Source organism: Cavia porcellus, unplaced genomic scaffold (assembly GCF_034190915.1).
Source record: "Cavia porcellus strain 051 isolate PalLab524CR breed Dunkin Hartley unplaced genomic scaffold, mCavPor4.1 scaffold_28, whole genome shotgun sequence".
In the NCBI taxonomy this organism is placed as follows: domain Eukaryota; kingdom Metazoa; phylum Chordata; class Mammalia; order Rodentia; family Caviidae; genus Cavia; species Cavia porcellus.
This window is the reverse complement of record NW_026947511.1, coordinates 44521186-44538319: the sequence shown is the minus strand read 5'-3', so window position 1 is coordinate 44538319 and position 17134 is coordinate 44521186. Positions and strand designations below refer to the sequence as shown.

Here is a 17134-nt window from a genome sequence, read left to right as displayed (position 1 = left end):
AGAAGACACAGCTGTTCATAATATGCTGAGATCCGATGTGAACTGTAATCAATAGAACCACATCAGAAGTCGATGATCCCAGAGGAAACTGTGAGGCTGCAGTGGCACGGTCTAGATCTGCCTGGTCCTGCAATGTGAAACTGAGATGTATATTTATATTTTCTGGCAGCTGGAATAAATGAGACACAGGTTTGTTGCAGAACTGCCTGGAGGACAGCCCTGCTGGGACTGTCTACAGTCCTGAGCCTCACATCGGTGAAATCGTTCAACGCTGGTTTGCAATGAGTACCTTTTTAAATTCATCTTCTTTATCATTAGTATCACCCACATTGACAACATGGTCAAAATCAGCATTCTCACCATCTTCTGTTTCACCCCCAAAGACAACGTGTTTCTGGTGCTCTAGAGAGAGAAAAAATCCGTAACACGTATATTTTTAGTGTTAAGTTTATTCTCTATGCCCAAACCTTCTTGTGAAGCTCTTTTAAAAAAAAAAAAAAAAAGCTATTTAAAAAAATTTTATCTTCACTTTATTTTGCATTCGTTTGTGTAGGACTCATCCTTGAATTCAATGTAAATCACTCCTCTTTTAATAGAATCATCATACTACTACCAAGAAACACATTCTGTCAATATACTCTTAGGATCTAGCATTAATAAAAATTTTAAGAGGGTTTTTTCATTGTTTACTGGTACATTAAGAGGGTTTTATATATAATCTTTCTAAATTAGCTGGACTGTTTTCCTCCTGAGTTTTCTCACTTAACAAACTGGATTTTTGTGGTTTCTGATACTTGCAATAAAAGCTAACTAAACTAAGTGAAAAAGTGCCAAGAAACCACACTGTCCATATTCATTTGAAGCGGAGTTTCTCCTCCTGGCCACTAGTGACACAATGCCAGGTGTCACAGGATAATCTTTGGATCTGATGATTTTTGTCATTGAGGTCTGTCCTGCAGGACACTGAGTAGCAGCCCTAGACCTAGCCACTGGAAGCCAGTAGCAACCCACACATGCACACACACCATATGATAGCCAAAAATGTCTCTAGATGCTGTCAAATGTCTCCAAGGAGGCAAAATATTCCCTCCCTTGGCCCCACTGAGAATCAGTGTTCCAGGCGCAATCCCTCTGTCTTTTTCTTAACAATGTCGTTTACACGAACTCCTTTCACCTGGAAAGTTCGCCTCATCCCAAACAGCCAACCCCCACATATGCCCAACTTCACACATGCTGGTAATTAGCTAACCAAGGTCTCCTCATAGCAGCCTGCTCACACAAACCCCTGAGGAGGGGATGATGGGAAGGGCGGGTACTCGGGCGAACAGGACTCATGATTGATGGATACAGCTCCTCATAACACTAACAATTAAAACCTTCAACTGCAAATTTCTAACTTCACCAGTTCAAACTCTTTTCAGAGTTTGAAACAAACCTTCAAAATAAAAACGTTCCCTTCAAATGTATTCCAGAGTCTAAATAGCTAGGACAGGACAAGCCAAGTTAAACTAAAAAATTCAGGTTCTTAACCTGCTGTCCAGGAACCAAAAAGCAAAAAACTCTCCTACTGGAAAATCATGTCTTAGCTGGGCATGATGGCACGTGCCTGTAATCCCAACACTCAGGAAGCTGAGGCAAGAAGATCACTGTGAGTTTGAGGCCAGCCTGAGCTACAAGGTGGCTCTTTTTTTTCCCTCAAAAAGAAAGAAGGGGGGCTGGGGATTTAGCTCAGCGGCATAATAAGTGCCTGCCTTGCAAGCAGGCAGTCATGAGTTCGATCCCTGGTACCGTTAAAAATGAAAAAGACAAAAAAAAAAAAAAATACAAAACAAAAAGAAAGAAGGAAGGAAGGAAGGAAGGGAGAGAGAGAGAGAGAAAGAAAGATCATTTCTTACAACTCCCTGCCCTGATAAGGAAGAAGCAAATTCAACAGCTTATCTCTTGGGCTTATTAGAAACATGTGTTTACTGAAATTATTAAAGAGTTGGACTTTCTTGGGAAAAAAAAAATGAGATGCTGAAATCAGGAGAACAGGGCTAAAATTATTTCAACTACTTCAAATAATCCGTGCACCTTGTCCTACAGATTTGTCTCAAGAGCAGTGGTGAAATGAAGGATTCTCTCTTTTTTTAAGGACAGTGAGAGCTTTGGCAATGTCAAAAGTTACAGTTAGGACACAAACTTTTCAGGCTGTTCTTTAATTAAGGGTATGATCTTTGCTCCCTTGGGAACACCTCGCTCTATTAGGCCCCAATGACCTATACTCTGAGCCCCCAGAAACACATCTAAGTAGGAATGCATAATTTATTCCATTCGGACAAGGGTCTAGGAGGAGAAAAGTTCTTTAAACAGTCTCGCTCAAGTTAAGTTTTCCAAATTCACGAGAAGTACATAGTCTGCTCTTGCTGGGTTCACTTATGCTGTACCACAGAAAGTTACCACAAGAAGATCTGCTGGCAAGAGCAGCTTTGGTTTGGCTTCAGAGCTTGGGTTTCAAAGGGTCCCCACTGACTGCCAGATGACAAAGGAGCCCACTGGTCCTGAAACTGTAGACGCAACGCGATTCCCACTGAACACCTGTGCTCCCCTCCTTGGTATCTGGAATTCCGCTATCCACTAAGCAGCAGGGGCCCACCTGAGGACACAGCTGTGCCTCTTGTAACTCAAGCATTACCTGGTAACTGTTTTCCTTTATCCCCAGTGTTCTTAACTTCATAAATATGCTCAAATATTAGGATAAGTTCTCTGACGGCTTCTTCCACGTGCTTACTTTTGTGGTTGATAATATCAGCCCATTCTTTTGTGTACGTCTATTGAATAGAAGAAATGGTTATTAATTTTGAGATACCTAAAAATCTGAAAATTATTAATATGACTTTGATTCATCAAACTATAATTAACTTCACTTGAAAACAATTAGAGACCCTGAGGGGCACAGCTTGTTTGGGGAGCACTTGCCAAGCAGACTCACAGTCCTGTGTTTGATCTTGACACCACACACAAAAAAATCGTAATAAGAGATAGGTGCCAATGGTTTCACATCTAAAACTGCCAATGGCTAAAAGCACAGCTTCTGAGACCCAAGTAAATTAAAGGAAAAAGAAGAAAATCCCAGTTCTTTGATCTGTACCTGACTCAATCATATATAGACATTGAAAGTGGAAAGATGTCATCAAAACTGAAAATGAAATGTGGCTTTGGAGAAAGATAATCCAAAGTGTTGCTTTAAGATTTAAATAAAATCAAGGTTTCAAATGAGCATGGTGTTTTATGCCAGGCATCAATTCAAGAGCTTATATGTTTTTTAACTATTTTGATTAATTAAATCACATCCTTTTGGGATAATTAATATTACAGTCTCTGTTTCACTGACTCAAAATCCAAGGTTCAGAGAAAATAAGAAAGTTGCCCAGATCATGCAATGGTTGGCCAAAATTGGGGTTTGAAACCAGCTGTGTCTGGTTTGAAGTTTGCACTTAGCCTTTCTTTTTCTAATGGTCAGCAAAAGCTTTAGGAAGAAGTAGACAGCTAGTTCAATTCAAAACAGAAAATTAGTTTATCAAATTGAAGACATTTTTGAACATATCTAACAATACCTACGCATTTTAGGAAAGGAATGGAGTGAACACGGGCAACCAACTTGGCTTCAAGCAAAACATCTGTGAAGGGACCTGAGGATTTCCATGCAAACTGCTCCCCAAGCAAGCTTTGAAAGGCCCGCATTCCCCACGTGCGGCTCCCACGTCTTCCTTCTCTGCCTGCTTCATCTGAATCTGAACCTCCTCTTGTCTATCTTCAGTCCAAGGGAAACTGTGCTCCTCCTCCTACCCAAAGACGTGTTCTGATCCCCTCCATCCCTTTTGACCCAGCTTCATCATGCCTTCATTTCACCCTTTTTAATGTACTCAGCACAGTGCTACACTTGCATGGAAACTGGGGCTGGAGCCACTAGAAGGGAAACGAAGGTCTCCGAGTGGACACTGCAGCCAATGCTGGCAGACTGGAAGCATATGCTTATACACCCCTTGTCAGGAATTCCCCTAAGAGAGGAACTGAAGCAGGACACAGACTCGTTTGGGGACAAGAGACAGAGATTCTCAGGCCTTGATCTATGACCCACTGTCCACTGAAGAAATGCAGACTTGGATTTTCTCCATCTTTCCTTGATAGCAATGGGTGCTTGTAAGCTCCTCCTATCCCCCTGTGCTTAATGCAAGGACCAGGTACTTGGTCCTAACAGCAGCGGGACACCAGCATTTCTCCAAGGGTGAGAGCAGTCACCAGTCTGTAGCCTGAAGGAGGAAATCCCCAAAACAGGAGGGAAAAGTCTCAGCAGCAACAACAAAAATGCCACACCCAAGACCCAAAGGAAAGGACCAGCCTTCACCCTTCCCAGGCTTCATGTGATGCCATAAAAGCTGAACCCACTTCTTACCCTCTTCATCACTGTGTGCCCCCATCACTGCTCAGGGTGAAATCCCTCCCTTATTTTCTCTTACTTTCTAATTCTGCCTAATAAATTTAGGCAGTGCTTCTCACTGACAACTCCTGAAAGGCTTGTCTGTGGTAAGGGCTAAACCGATCCATGGTGAGTTGAGGTCTCGATCTCCTCTTTGGGAATCTTTTCAGACTGTATCCAGTGACAGAACCAGATACTGCTAGCTAAATCTGGAAGGCTGAGTACAGATGTTTATCTTACAACTCCCCTCCATCTCCAGGAACTTTAACAATGACAACAAAACAGTGATCATTTAGAAAGAACTTGTAAGAACCTATGGGAGAATGCCGTACAAATTCTTATGTATGGTTCTCATATTGTATAATAATAAGCCTAATGAGATTCAACAACTGGTGCTGGCGGAACTGAATATCCACTTGTAAAAAACGAAATTGGGCTGGGCATGATTGTGCACAAAAGAGAAAGAAAGAAAGAAAATAAATCATACACTAAATGTAAGAGCTAAAACTGAAAAACTTTGAAGAAACCATAAATAAAAATCCTCATGACCTTGAATTGGGCAAAGTTTTCTCAGATATGACACCAAAAATACAGAAGAGCAAACAAAAAAAAATAAATAAATTGGGCTTTAGGAAATTAAAAATGTTCATGTTTCAAAAAACATTACTAAGAAAGTAAAAAAGGGAAAATACTGTAAAAAGATAGCCCACAAAATGATACAACAATTTTGTAAATAGTATCTGACAAAGAACTAGTACCCACAAGGAACTATGGCAGTGATCCAATCTAAAGATAATCAAACAGACATTTATGAAGGAAAATATACAAAAGATTAACAAGCATGTAGAAAAACGCTCCATATCACCAGCCACTAGGGGAATGCAAACCAAAGCCACGTGAGCTACCACTTAATACTCACTGGGATGCTACAACCAAAAGACAAAGGATCACAAATGCTGCTAGGATGTAAGGACAGTGGAACTCCTGTACGCTGGTGTTGGGAATATAAAATGACCCAGCCACTTTGCAAAACATTCAGGCAGTTAGTTCTGCAAAAGGTTAAACATGAAGTTAACAACTGCTCCCACAAACTGCACTCCCAGGTAAACACCCAAAAGAAATGAAAGCAGGTGTCCACACAAGAGATGTGTACATTTGATGCTCATATCAGCATTATTCATGTAACAACCCAAATAGATGTCAACTAAACAGGTAACCAAAATTCATCACATCCTTTCAATGTATTATTGATCATCAAATACAAGAAAGGACATTCTAATACACATGAAACTGAATGAATTTCAAGAACAGTAAGTGACAGAAGCCTGATACAAAACACCACAAACATGTTATATGGTTTCATTTGAAAGAGATGTCCAGAACAGAAAATCTTTAGAGGCTAAAAGTCGATTAGTAGTTACCTTAGAGCTGGGAGAACTGACATAAAATGCAGATGAGTACAGGATTTCTTTGGGGACAACAAAAAGTGTTCTAACATGGACCGTAATGACAGTTGTACAACTCTGTGACTACACTAAAAACCACTGTGCTGAATAATTTATATATTTGAGTTCCATGATGTGTGAATTTCATCTCAATACAGCTGTTAAAAAAATAATAATTCATGCCAGAAATAATTTTAGCCAGAAATCAGGGAAGAAAAATTAATAGAAGATACAGATGTGAAGAAAGCGTGTGTGAGGGTACGGAGAAGCTCAGGTGTGAAAGGTGAAAGGAGATGGTGGGGAGATTGTGTTTTCTGCTGTTAAGGAAAAGGTGACAGCACATGAGACTGCAGGTGGGCGGGATCCAGCAGACAGTCCAAAGGGGAAGACAAAGAGAGGAGGTCCAGCGGGGCATGGTCACTGGGGAGGGGGGCTCCACAGACCATTGGGAAGATAATGATTTTGAAAAGGTGGAAATGGCCTCCATGGAACCAGAAAGAAGGAAAGATAAATGCAGAAAAAGTCAGCAATGGAACTGGGAGAAATACTTGTATGGTTTTAGCTTTGAAACCTGTAAATAACACCTACTCTTCCATCAGGACCATCTTGCCTGACATTCCAAGTGTGGCTCCCCATGCGCGCCTGGCCAGCCTGTTCTCAGGCTTCTGCATCCTCCTCCCTGCAGAGACAAGCTGGCCACAGAGACTCTGGCTTCTCCTTGGGTTTCCCTCAGTATGAGGCCCCAGAAGAAGACAGGATGGTTGGAGGACAGCCTGGGTGAGGTCTTTCCTTCCCACTCCCACCTTGCTAGGAGTTGTAGCTCTATTTTACAAATCTGATCTGAAAACACCACTTGGTCCGAATTAACCTCACCCCCAAAAATCAGTGTCATGTATGCAATCTTTCCAAATCTGATTTCTGCCCAGAGTGTTACCCAGCTTGTGCTGCCTTTCAAATCATATTCTGTCCACTACCATGACTCACCAGATGGTACATTTGTAGAATCGTAAATCTCTCCTCGGAAAGTGACTGTGGCATACTGCATAGCAAAGGTACTCTTCAAAACTAAGCCTCCTGCACCGTGACTTACAGCACTGAGAGTCGCCCAATAATAACACTTTCTTCTCTTGTGCCATTGATACAAACACCGCATTTGTCATCCGTCATATTCAGCCTGTCTCAGACTATCTCAATTTTCTTCCTTTGTGTGATGTGTTCCTCTTGCTACGCATATAAAAGCTCTTACTGACACATGTATTCAAAGCAAATTCTCTCCAACAGTGTGTGCTTCCCCTGCCCAATAAGTAGTGTCAAAATAGTTATAAATACACTCTATGAGAAGATGATTTTACTATAACTGAAACAAAAGATAGGAAACTGATGCAGAAATTTCTCTAGTGCTATGTACTCTGTTTGTAGACAGGAAGGTCTGCTATGAAGTGCACACAGTCAAATTCTAGGAGTGGTGAGGAGAAAATGGTGGGCAGGAGAATGGTCACATCTTTGGAAAATTTCAATTGCTAAGAAAAGATCAATGCAACATTTGAAGAGCTCTCACACCTACAGAAGCATGGGATGCTGGGGGACATAGGGAACATAGCAGATAAGGAAAGTCCCAGGTGAACAGTTTTGCAGCTGATTGGTCGATTAGAGAGTAACCCATCCAGGTAGAAAGAGGGATTCAGAAGGTCCCAAAGGGAGGTTTCTTGTGGGGGAAGAAATGAAACTCTCATATGATCGTGTTTTTAAAATACAAAACAGGAGGCAATTTGAAACACCAGAAAAAATTTAAATGCTATATAAAAAAGGAAATATTGTATATGCACTATGCAGCTCTATACTGACTGAGATTTACACGGGCACAGTGACTGCTATGCATACTTCCTGTTTAACTGACAATAATAATGTAACTATATCGAGAAGAAATGGGAAGAGTGGTAAAAGATAGAATCAAGGAGGTATTTATTAAAATAGGAATGAAATAATGCTCAAATTTGTCAACTGAAGAAATAGTCTCCCCATCCACTTCATTAGGTTGCTTAAACATGTAGGAGACATAATATCAGAAATAACTAAGAGTTAAAAACGGGGCCCTTTGCTAGCACCAGACTGTGCCTTTCAACAGCATTTTTATGGGTACCACTGGGGATGTATTCTGGGGATCCCAGATCTGGGGCAGGAAATGAGCTTGAGATGTCCAGGAGTTACAGAATGCAAGGAGATTTTCACAGACTACCAAATTTATCTCAAAACACGGAAGCCAGCCAGAATGATTCCACTAGACAAAGATGGGAAATCTTGAGCACTCAAAATATGATGACTGCGAGAGACTAAAACCCTCCCAGCCCATAAAACCCCATAAATTCATAATGATCTTCTTTTAAAAATGAAACTAATAGTGATCCAACTCATTATCTTGAAAATAGTAAATAAAAGGCAAACCGAAGGACTGAATCTGATATTTCTGAACAAATGCTATTTCAGAGTAACCAACCAATGAGGGGAATCTTTTCTTTACACGGAGACCTTGGCCTACAGTCAGATACCAGTGTTACCAGGCCCCAGTAAAACAATGACTGGAGGGAGCTCGAACTAAGAGCTCCTGAGCCTTAAGTGAACAGTGACAACACTGGAGCTCACTGATCAACCGTAACAGCTGTGTGGTATTATGGCCCTTTGATGTGATGCAGTAGGGGACACTCAGGATCCTCGAGGGACTATTTGTCAGAAAAAAACAAAAGGAAGTTGAACCTGAGCTGAATCAAGCCCCTGGATCTAATTATAATTTACAGGAAATTTGGTAGGCAGAGGTATATTGAATCACATTACCAGAATGTTACTGAGAAAAGTATAGAACACAGAAAGTTCTACAGAACTAATGATTCAATTTCCTCCAAAAAATAAAAAGCATTAAAACAAATATGATGGGAAAGATCTTAAATAGACATTTCTGCAAAGAAAAAGACAAATGGCGAATAAGCACATGAAAAGTTGTTCAACATCAGCGATCATTAGGAAAATGTAAATCAAAACCACAATGAGATTTCCCTTCATATCCATTAGAATTGCTACTATCTCAACAAGAGAAAATATCAAATATTGGGGAAGATGTATAGAAATTGGAGCCTTCATGCATTGCTGCCAGGAATGCACAATGGTGCCGCCATCCTGGAAAACAAGCTGGCAGTTCCTCAAAATGTTAAATACAGAATTACGGTACAACCCAGCAATTCCCATTCTGTGTGTGTACCCAAAACAACTGAAATCAGGGATCAGACAGCTGCACACCGATGCTCACAGCAACAGCACTATTCACAATAGCCAACGAGTGCCAACAACCCAAGTGCCCATCAAGAGTTAAATAGTTTTAAAATGTGGTCTCTGTGTGCAATGGGATATTACTCAGCCAGAATGAAATTGAAATCATTTTGATAAGTAAAGTGCACCAAATGCCAAAGGCAGAGAAATGATTTGACTTATAAGTCATACTGGAGCGGCTAAATTCTTAGAACGAAGAAGGAAGTTACCAATGGCTGAGGGAGAAAGGAATGGAGAGTTTTGTATAATATAGGCAGAGTTTCAGTTTGGGATGACGAAGAAGTTCTGTAAATAGAACTTGGTGGTGGTTATACAGCGTTGTAAATGTACTCAATGCTACTAAGTTGTTTACTTAAAGTGGTTAAATTGGTAAATTTTATATCAGTATGTTTTACAAGACACACACACACACACACACACACACACACACACACAGGTCACCAAAAACTGAATGGGGTAGGAACGATTTCTAAAAGTTAAGAAATCTACAAATCAAATCCAATGCCTGAATCTGCCTGGTTCTTAGTACAAGTAGACAAAGTCTAAAAAGACAGTCTCTACTAAAGCTAAATATATTCATAATCTATCACCAGCATTTTTACTTCTGGATATATGCCCACCAAAGTTAGTACCTAAAGTCACAAAGAAGAATAATGTTCCATGTAAAACCCAGAGCTATAAACCAAATACCCTCCAGAGAATGGATAAATTGTAGTAAATTCACATGATGAGTATTATGCTGCCATGAGAATATGAAAATTAGTGCAGATGAAGCTCACTGATGAAATGTTAAGCAAAAGAAATGAAAGACAAAGACTGTATGCTGCCATCTTTCCACTTATGTACTGTTCAAAAACAGCCAAACAAATACACGGACACAGAAATCAAACGGTGATTGATTGCTTGGGGGGCACTGCCTAGCATGGAGCCCAAGGGGTTCATCTGGAGTGAAGGAAGTATTCTATAGCCTAATTGTGGAGACAGTTTTGGGGTGTAGCATTTGTAAACATACTGAATTGTGCATACCGGGACCTGAAATGAAAAATAAGCTTCAACTAGCTGCTAAAGGAGACAGTTTTCCATAGCCAACAAAACAAAGACAGCACTGAACCCCTCACAAAAGGCTAAAAGTTACTCATACCTGCTCATTCCAATACTCCACATAACACCAGACAATCAACAGGGAGAAGCGGGTTAACTCTCCTGGCTGAGGTTCCAGGCTTGAGGAGCAAATTCTTTCTTGGGAATTTACAATCACAAGCTCACCCCAACATAAATCCAGACTTTGAGATTATACTACCTGTGCAGTTTTGGAAATTCCATGCTCTGAGAAGCTAACTTACTATGAAACTTTTAAGTACTACACAGGAATAAATAAGAAGGACAAGTTCTCAAATAAATAAGAAGGGACAAGTTCTCAAATAAAGTTGTCCAGAATTGTCACAAAAGGACACATGTGCATCAACCCACAACCTAAAATATATAAAAGTCACAAACAAACAATACCCCCCGCCCCAGCTGGAGTTAATGGAAAAAACAAAGGGCAGAATTAGATCCGTCACTTTTCTCAGGCAGTGATTATTTAAATCACTATGTAAAAAAGAATTAAAACAGAATTATATTTTTAAAAATCTGACATATTTGAAAAAGAATAAAAAAAAAAAAAACTCACAAAACCAGCTAAGTAGGGCCGAGGATTTAGCTCAGCGGCCCAAGTGCTTGCCTGGGTACAAGATCATGAGTCTGATACCAGTACCAAAATAACCATCATCATCATCATCCCAGGCCATGATTAAAAAAAAAGCTAAGTAAATGGAAAAGACAAAGAAAAAGTAAGAAAAGAAAGAATAAAGGCATATATAAATATATTGATAAATAAATATAAGTAGACTAAAGTTATCAGTTTATAAAAAATGTTTTTCAGAGTAGATTAAAAACAGACCACAGCCAAATGTTCTTTATGAGAGAAAACCCTAAAATAGAAAAAGCCAAAAAGATTAAAAATTACAAAATGGAAAGAGATAAATCTTTAAAAAACTAACCTAAAAAAGTTGGTGTAACCTACATTAATATCTAATGTTACAGATGTAAGGACAGAAAGCTTTCTCAATAACGATAAAATCCACAAACAACCAGGAAGATTCAGTTGTATCTCCATTCACAAAAGCGTCTCTTCATAAACAATTCAGTTCTCAAAGGAAATGTCTGAAAAAATTTTGCTTCAGTTCACAAACTCCACATCAGGTGACAAACACAGCCATGGGCATCTTCCCCATGCAAACATCAAGGCTGCCATCTTCCCCAAAACTGTAAAACAAATTAAGTTTGTGAGCCAAGGGACCACTGTATCATCATAACTCTGAATACACCCACAATGGGGTATTAAAATTGCTTACACTGTTACTGGTGAGAGCTGAGGCTCCAAAGTTGAAAACCCATGATTTTAAGGCCCCATAAAGCAAAATAAAAGAAAGACAGTAGGAAGCAGGGTGACAGATCTTTCTCAGATAGGAAGTGGATCAAGAGAAAGAGGGAGGGAGAGAGGGAGGCAGAGGAGAAATGGGGGTGACAGAGCAATGGAGATGCGTTACGTACACACACTAACGCCACACAAAGAATGCAAACATGTGGTGCAAACGTGTACCACACTAATAAAATAAAATAACGATGAAACAGACAGTTCTTAAACAGTAGCCCGTGACGCAGCTGTCAGCCTATTGCCCACTCAGAGGTCACAGAGGGGAAGCTCGCTCTTTGGTAGAGAGCTGGTGGCAATAATGTAAAAACTTAGAACTACTGAGAGGCAGGGTGACTGGTGTTCTGGAGAATTTGGGGATGGAGGGGCTGACCCATGCCTGAGTCCTGAGGCGAGAGGCTGCTAGTTACCCTAACCCTGCAGGCAAGGAGTGCCCAGGAGGGAAGATGCTATGCTGCCTCAGAAACAGGGGCAGGTGTGCTGGTTTCCCATGAGTCAGACTGTCCCCCTGGGAACAAAGCCATCCTCCATGTCTCCAAGAGGACCCACAGGGCGGGTGCAGCGGAAGCACAAGGAAGGGAAAAAAGGAAAAAAAAAATAAGATTCAGTTTGAGACACAACTTGGGTGCTTTTGAGAGACTGTGTTATGTACTGGGCCTCAAAGCCGATTAGACAGAGTTCCTGTCTTTGTGCTTTCAAGTCAATGGAGGAGAATTCGGTATCCAAACAATTTCATATAATGGGACACTTGGAGAAGCACTAGCAGCTAGCTATCAAAAGGTTCAACATTTCACAGTCAGATATGGAGCAATGTGGCTGGATCTGATGGGGGCCATTAAATCCCCAACAGACACTGCTAACCGCAAAAGGAGTTCTGCAGGCCAGACTTAAGAAATGAATAGCAGGTAAGGAAAAGGAGAGAATTTAAGCAAAATCTCAAAAGAGCTGGCTGGCTGGAGGAAGTGAGGAAAGATGGTGGTTCCCAGGTTCCTCAGCAACTTAAGGAAAGTACGCTGTAGTTGAAACCATGAGAAAAGCGACTGAGCCCTGGAAGCAGAAACCAGGAACCACTGACGGAGCACCAGGAAATTCCAGCATTAGGCTGACACACTGGTAATCACCATCTAGGGAACAACGAAGGGCCCGAGCCACTGGAGCTCTGGAAGTTTTTGGAGCTGAAGATGTCAAAAAACCTAAGAAGAAAATAAGACATCCGCTATCATCACAGATGTCTGCTTTTCGATTGTCAGTTCACATTTTAAATTTATGGTTCAGCGTTTTGCGTATTATCTATTATAATAAATGACAATAACTAAAGTGCATACCTCATTGAGGGTCAACATATCTTCCACTCTGGTAGCACCACCTTCAGGCAAGGAAATCAGCACCGTCTTGGCTATCTCCTTCAGAACTGTGTCAATATTCATCTCGCACAAGTCACTCACCTGCCAACAGGAAAACAAATGTCAAAGAATTCTTTAAAAAAAAACTCCTTGGGCCGAGGATTTAGCTCAGTGGCATAAGTGTCTGTCTGGCAAGGGCAAGACTATGAGTTCAATCCCTGGTACCGCAAAAAAAAAAAAAAAAAAAAAAAAACTCCTTTTCCCATGAGTGCTAATTTTTCACCCAAAAGGTGATTAAGCCATGCACTAATTTAGAGAAATAAATCTCAACCTCCTGAGTCAGACATCATTTGGTGAAAATTCAGTGTTTCCTTGAAAATAAGAGCTAGCCAGAAAATAAACTTCAGCTGTAATTAGTCATTGGTCGTTACCACGGTGATGGTCAATGTCATGCAGAAGATTATACCTCACTAGTCCTATGCTCAGTGGCCACTCTGTAATGACAGACAAGGCAAGGATAGGCTCCCTGGGGCTGGCATTTCTGATCTCCAGCTAGGTCGTATTTGTGGAGAAACACAGTCCAGTGTTGGGAGCATATCTGCCAAGGAAGCTTGACAGGGCACTGAAGTTTTCTTTAGCATCAACAGGCACCAATAATCTCATATGCATTATTTCCTTAGATCTTTATTACTATGAATGAGGCACTAATATCCTAGCTTTCCAGCTAAAGACACCAAGCCTCAGAGGAGTAAAATAATCTAGGGAAAACACACAGCTAGTAAAAAGCACAGAATCCTATCTAGGTTGATCCAAGTCCAAAGCCTCTGAGCTTGTCTGTAACACTAGGCCACTGCAGCAAACTAGCACATCTGAAAAGGTACGCCTGGACTGTGTATCAGGTAGGTCAGAAATCAACAGACAAGACTCCAGGTAGACTAACGCCTCATCTAGCCCATTTAGATGCATTACTGTTAATATTTACGGACTTCACTCTCATCCTCTGCAGTCTAGGATTACCTCATGTTCTAAACTACAATGCCAAGCTGCACCATCGTTAACAGCAAGATAACTCAGGGATTAGAAGAAGGCAATGTAGATGAAAAGGCTCCAACTCAGTAAAAGAAATGTAAAACCTTTTTTTAACTTAGCAGATGTTCTTTTAGTTAAAAGCCGCATCCTTCAAAGAGCTTCTGTGTATAATCACACTACTGCTTATAGCCTCAGTATTAATGCAGGTAGCTTTTAAACACTGATTGATTTTACCTTCTTGAGAAGTTGATTGAACATGCCCAAGACTGATTCAACTTCTTGAAAGAAGCTTTCCAGAGTTAACGATGACCATGTTAATATTGTAAGCCCCTGCCTTAACACAGATTCCACCTAGAAAAAGTCAAAAGAGAACAAAAAGTCTAAAGAGCATGGCTCCTGTTAGGAGCAGGAGCAGCTGCATTTACAGAAAAGACTTTCTCTTCTTACCTGCAAATACATTCCCTTAACTACCGCTTCCCATCGTTATCCCTAATAAAGATGACATTTTGTTTTAAATCGCCTTATCTTTGGCTGCCCAGGAAGCAGGCGTGTATTTTTAGAAAGTGTTCATGATTTAGATTTAGTTGTTTTTCAGAGACAACAAAACAGACAAGAAATCATTCTGTAGAAAAAAATCAGAGCTATAAAGTTGAACTAGAAAGATAGATAGAAAGCGTAGGCAAAAATGGATGATTCAAAAACCATCATCTACAGAACTAGAATCTAATTCAAAATAACAGGGAGATCAATATAAACCCCCAGCATCACTAACCTTTTTCATTTTAGGGGTCATCAGATTGACAAACACTGAAGGCACTTCCTGACATAACTCATCATAATACTGCAGAAGACCCTGTAAAAAGACAAAATGGCATATTTTACCTTCATTGAGTTTAAAGCAGTAGTCGCATTCTGATTCACACCAGGGAGGTTTCAACTACACCTGTTTCTTCATACCTCGCATCCCAGGGGCTGCCCATTTCATTTGAGTGGAAATAATGCTCTATTTTACACTGTGATGTGAAAGAATACTTATTTATGGATATCTCACTCTCTTAATTTATATATTATTAGTACCCTAAAATTAAATACATTATAAAAGCTTATGCACTTAATTTTTAAAATTATAAATCCGCTATTTCTTCACTCCTTATCTAGGAAAGTCTGATTTCTGATACTCTTCTCACATCCTACTTTCCCTCCCTAATCTTTTGTTTGCAAGTCAGTGTTACAATTTGTCAAGAATCAACATGGGAGCCTGGTGTGGTGGCACACACCTGTAACCCCAGCACTTGGGAGGCTGAGGCAAGAGGATTGTTTTGAGTTTGAAACCAGCCTGGGCTACAAAGTGAGCTCAAGGCCAGCCTGAACTGCATAATGAGACCCTGTCTCAAAAAAACAAAAAAAAATTAAAAAGCATCAACACAGCAGCAAATTTTTCCTCAGTGTCAGCACACCTGCAGAGATATATTTCTCTTGCACCAGAAAAAAAGAAGAAAAAAAACTCCTTCAAAGACAATCAGAAAATGTCATCTGTCTTACCTGCAAATATAGTTTGTCTGCTTTCAATTTACTTTCCAATTTCAGCAATCTCTTTGCCTGTTCTGGAACATCCAACTTCATCTTTATCATGCACTTAGTTTCCCGCACAATTTCCAAAATTTTGGGATCAAAATTAACCAGCAACTTTCCTGTTTCTGGATGTCGCACAAAAAGTGTGGCTTGTAAAGCTACAAATAAATGATTATTGACATTACTAATCCTGGATTTCCTCTCTGCTTCTAGTTCTGTTTACACGGCTGCCTCCTCCACCGAACTACTAACTTCTGAAGGGTAGAGCGATAGCTTTGGGTGCACCTGCTAGACGGGCAGAGTGTCTGGCAACTAATCAGCACTCAAAACTTCAATCAAAGAGGGCAGTGTCTGCAAAGCCCTAGAATCAGAGCCAGAGAGATCAGGTCTGCTGAAGAACTGATAACCTCCTTATTTTTATGGATTATCACTTAACTGCTGAGAGTCAGAAGACAGACAGATCTACAAAGCCAAAACACCCTAGAGACTTCAAATTCTCTTCCACTCTGATCTCAAACTGGCTTCCCTAAGGTTTACCTGAATTAAATCTCTTATCTTGAATTTCTGATAATTAAGCCCAGTATCAGTAAGAAATATCTGTTGAACAACATTGAGTTGTGGACTCTTAGAATGTAGAGGATTTTTTGTGCTGTAATTCAGATGCATATCATCCCTATAAACAGACATTTTCAGAGACACTTCTTATTAGGAACTGAAAAATATACCCCCAGACAGTTCTTACTGGGTAGGCTTAGATTATTTTTTATCCTAACAAGAATTACTTCTAGATGCATAATAAAACATTTATAGACTTGCATGTGTTCGTTCAAATTACACACCATTTTAGCAAACACTACTAACAAGAATTTCATGATGATCACAGAATCTTTCCAGCCTCACATTACCTCACAGAATGAGGCAACATCAAATTTCTAGCGGAATAAATTGGTCCCAATATCCCTCTGAAGTGGGCTTTTACTCACTAGATAAAATGAGATTTGATTGTGTTTTAAGGGTGCAGTTGACGAGCATTTCAGCTAAGAATTTTGTCTAAATAAATTGGAATCCTGTTAGAATTTGGTTAAAGAGCATTTGTCCAAGTGAATTCCAAAATAATTTTGAATATTATTTAATGAAATTGTTTTCCTTAGGTTATACCAAGCTTGTCAAAGAGACAGAAAGTTCAGGAGCATGACGAAGACAAACCAATAGCAACAGCCAGGAAGTTTGCTCCAGGACCGGGAGCATTTCATTCCATGTGAATCACCAAAGACACGGTATGTTTATGTACCAGTTCCCCAAGATTAGTACAATAATTATATGTCACACACCTATACCAAGAGAAAACTACCAACGTTTACCAAAAAAAGCTATAAAGCAACCAACTAGCAGAGGCTGACATGAGGTTCCCAATTATTATTTCAAAGTCCTAGACAGTCACATCAACAGAGCAGCAAGACGCCTTCCACAAAAATTAATCTCCCACAGCTTG

General features: G+C 40.1%; 1 protein-coding gene across 6 annotated transcripts in view; it reads right to left on the bottom strand.

Moving 5' to 3' along the window:
- Dnah8 (dynein axonemal heavy chain 8) overlaps positions 1–17134 on the bottom strand; it is a 254705-nt gene that overhangs the window by 192037 nt on the left and 45534 nt on the right. For all 6 annotated transcript variants that reach the window (XR_010044105.1, XM_063238969.1, XM_063238971.1 and 3 more), the window contains 6 exons: positions 15613–15800; positions 14843–14923; positions 14305–14421; positions 13024–13143; positions 2675–2810; positions 290–402 (listed from right to left, as the gene is read on the bottom strand). Coding sequence is in view for 5 of the 6 variants with exons in the window: in XM_063238969.1 (XP_063095039.1) it covers positions 290–402; positions 2675–2810; positions 13024–13143; positions 14305–14421; positions 14843–14923; positions 15613–15800 (755 nt within the window). In the remaining variant the exon portion in view is untranslated. The remainder of the gene's footprint in view (positions 1–289; positions 403–2674; positions 2811–13023; positions 13144–14304; positions 14422–14842; positions 14924–15612; positions 15801–17134) is intronic.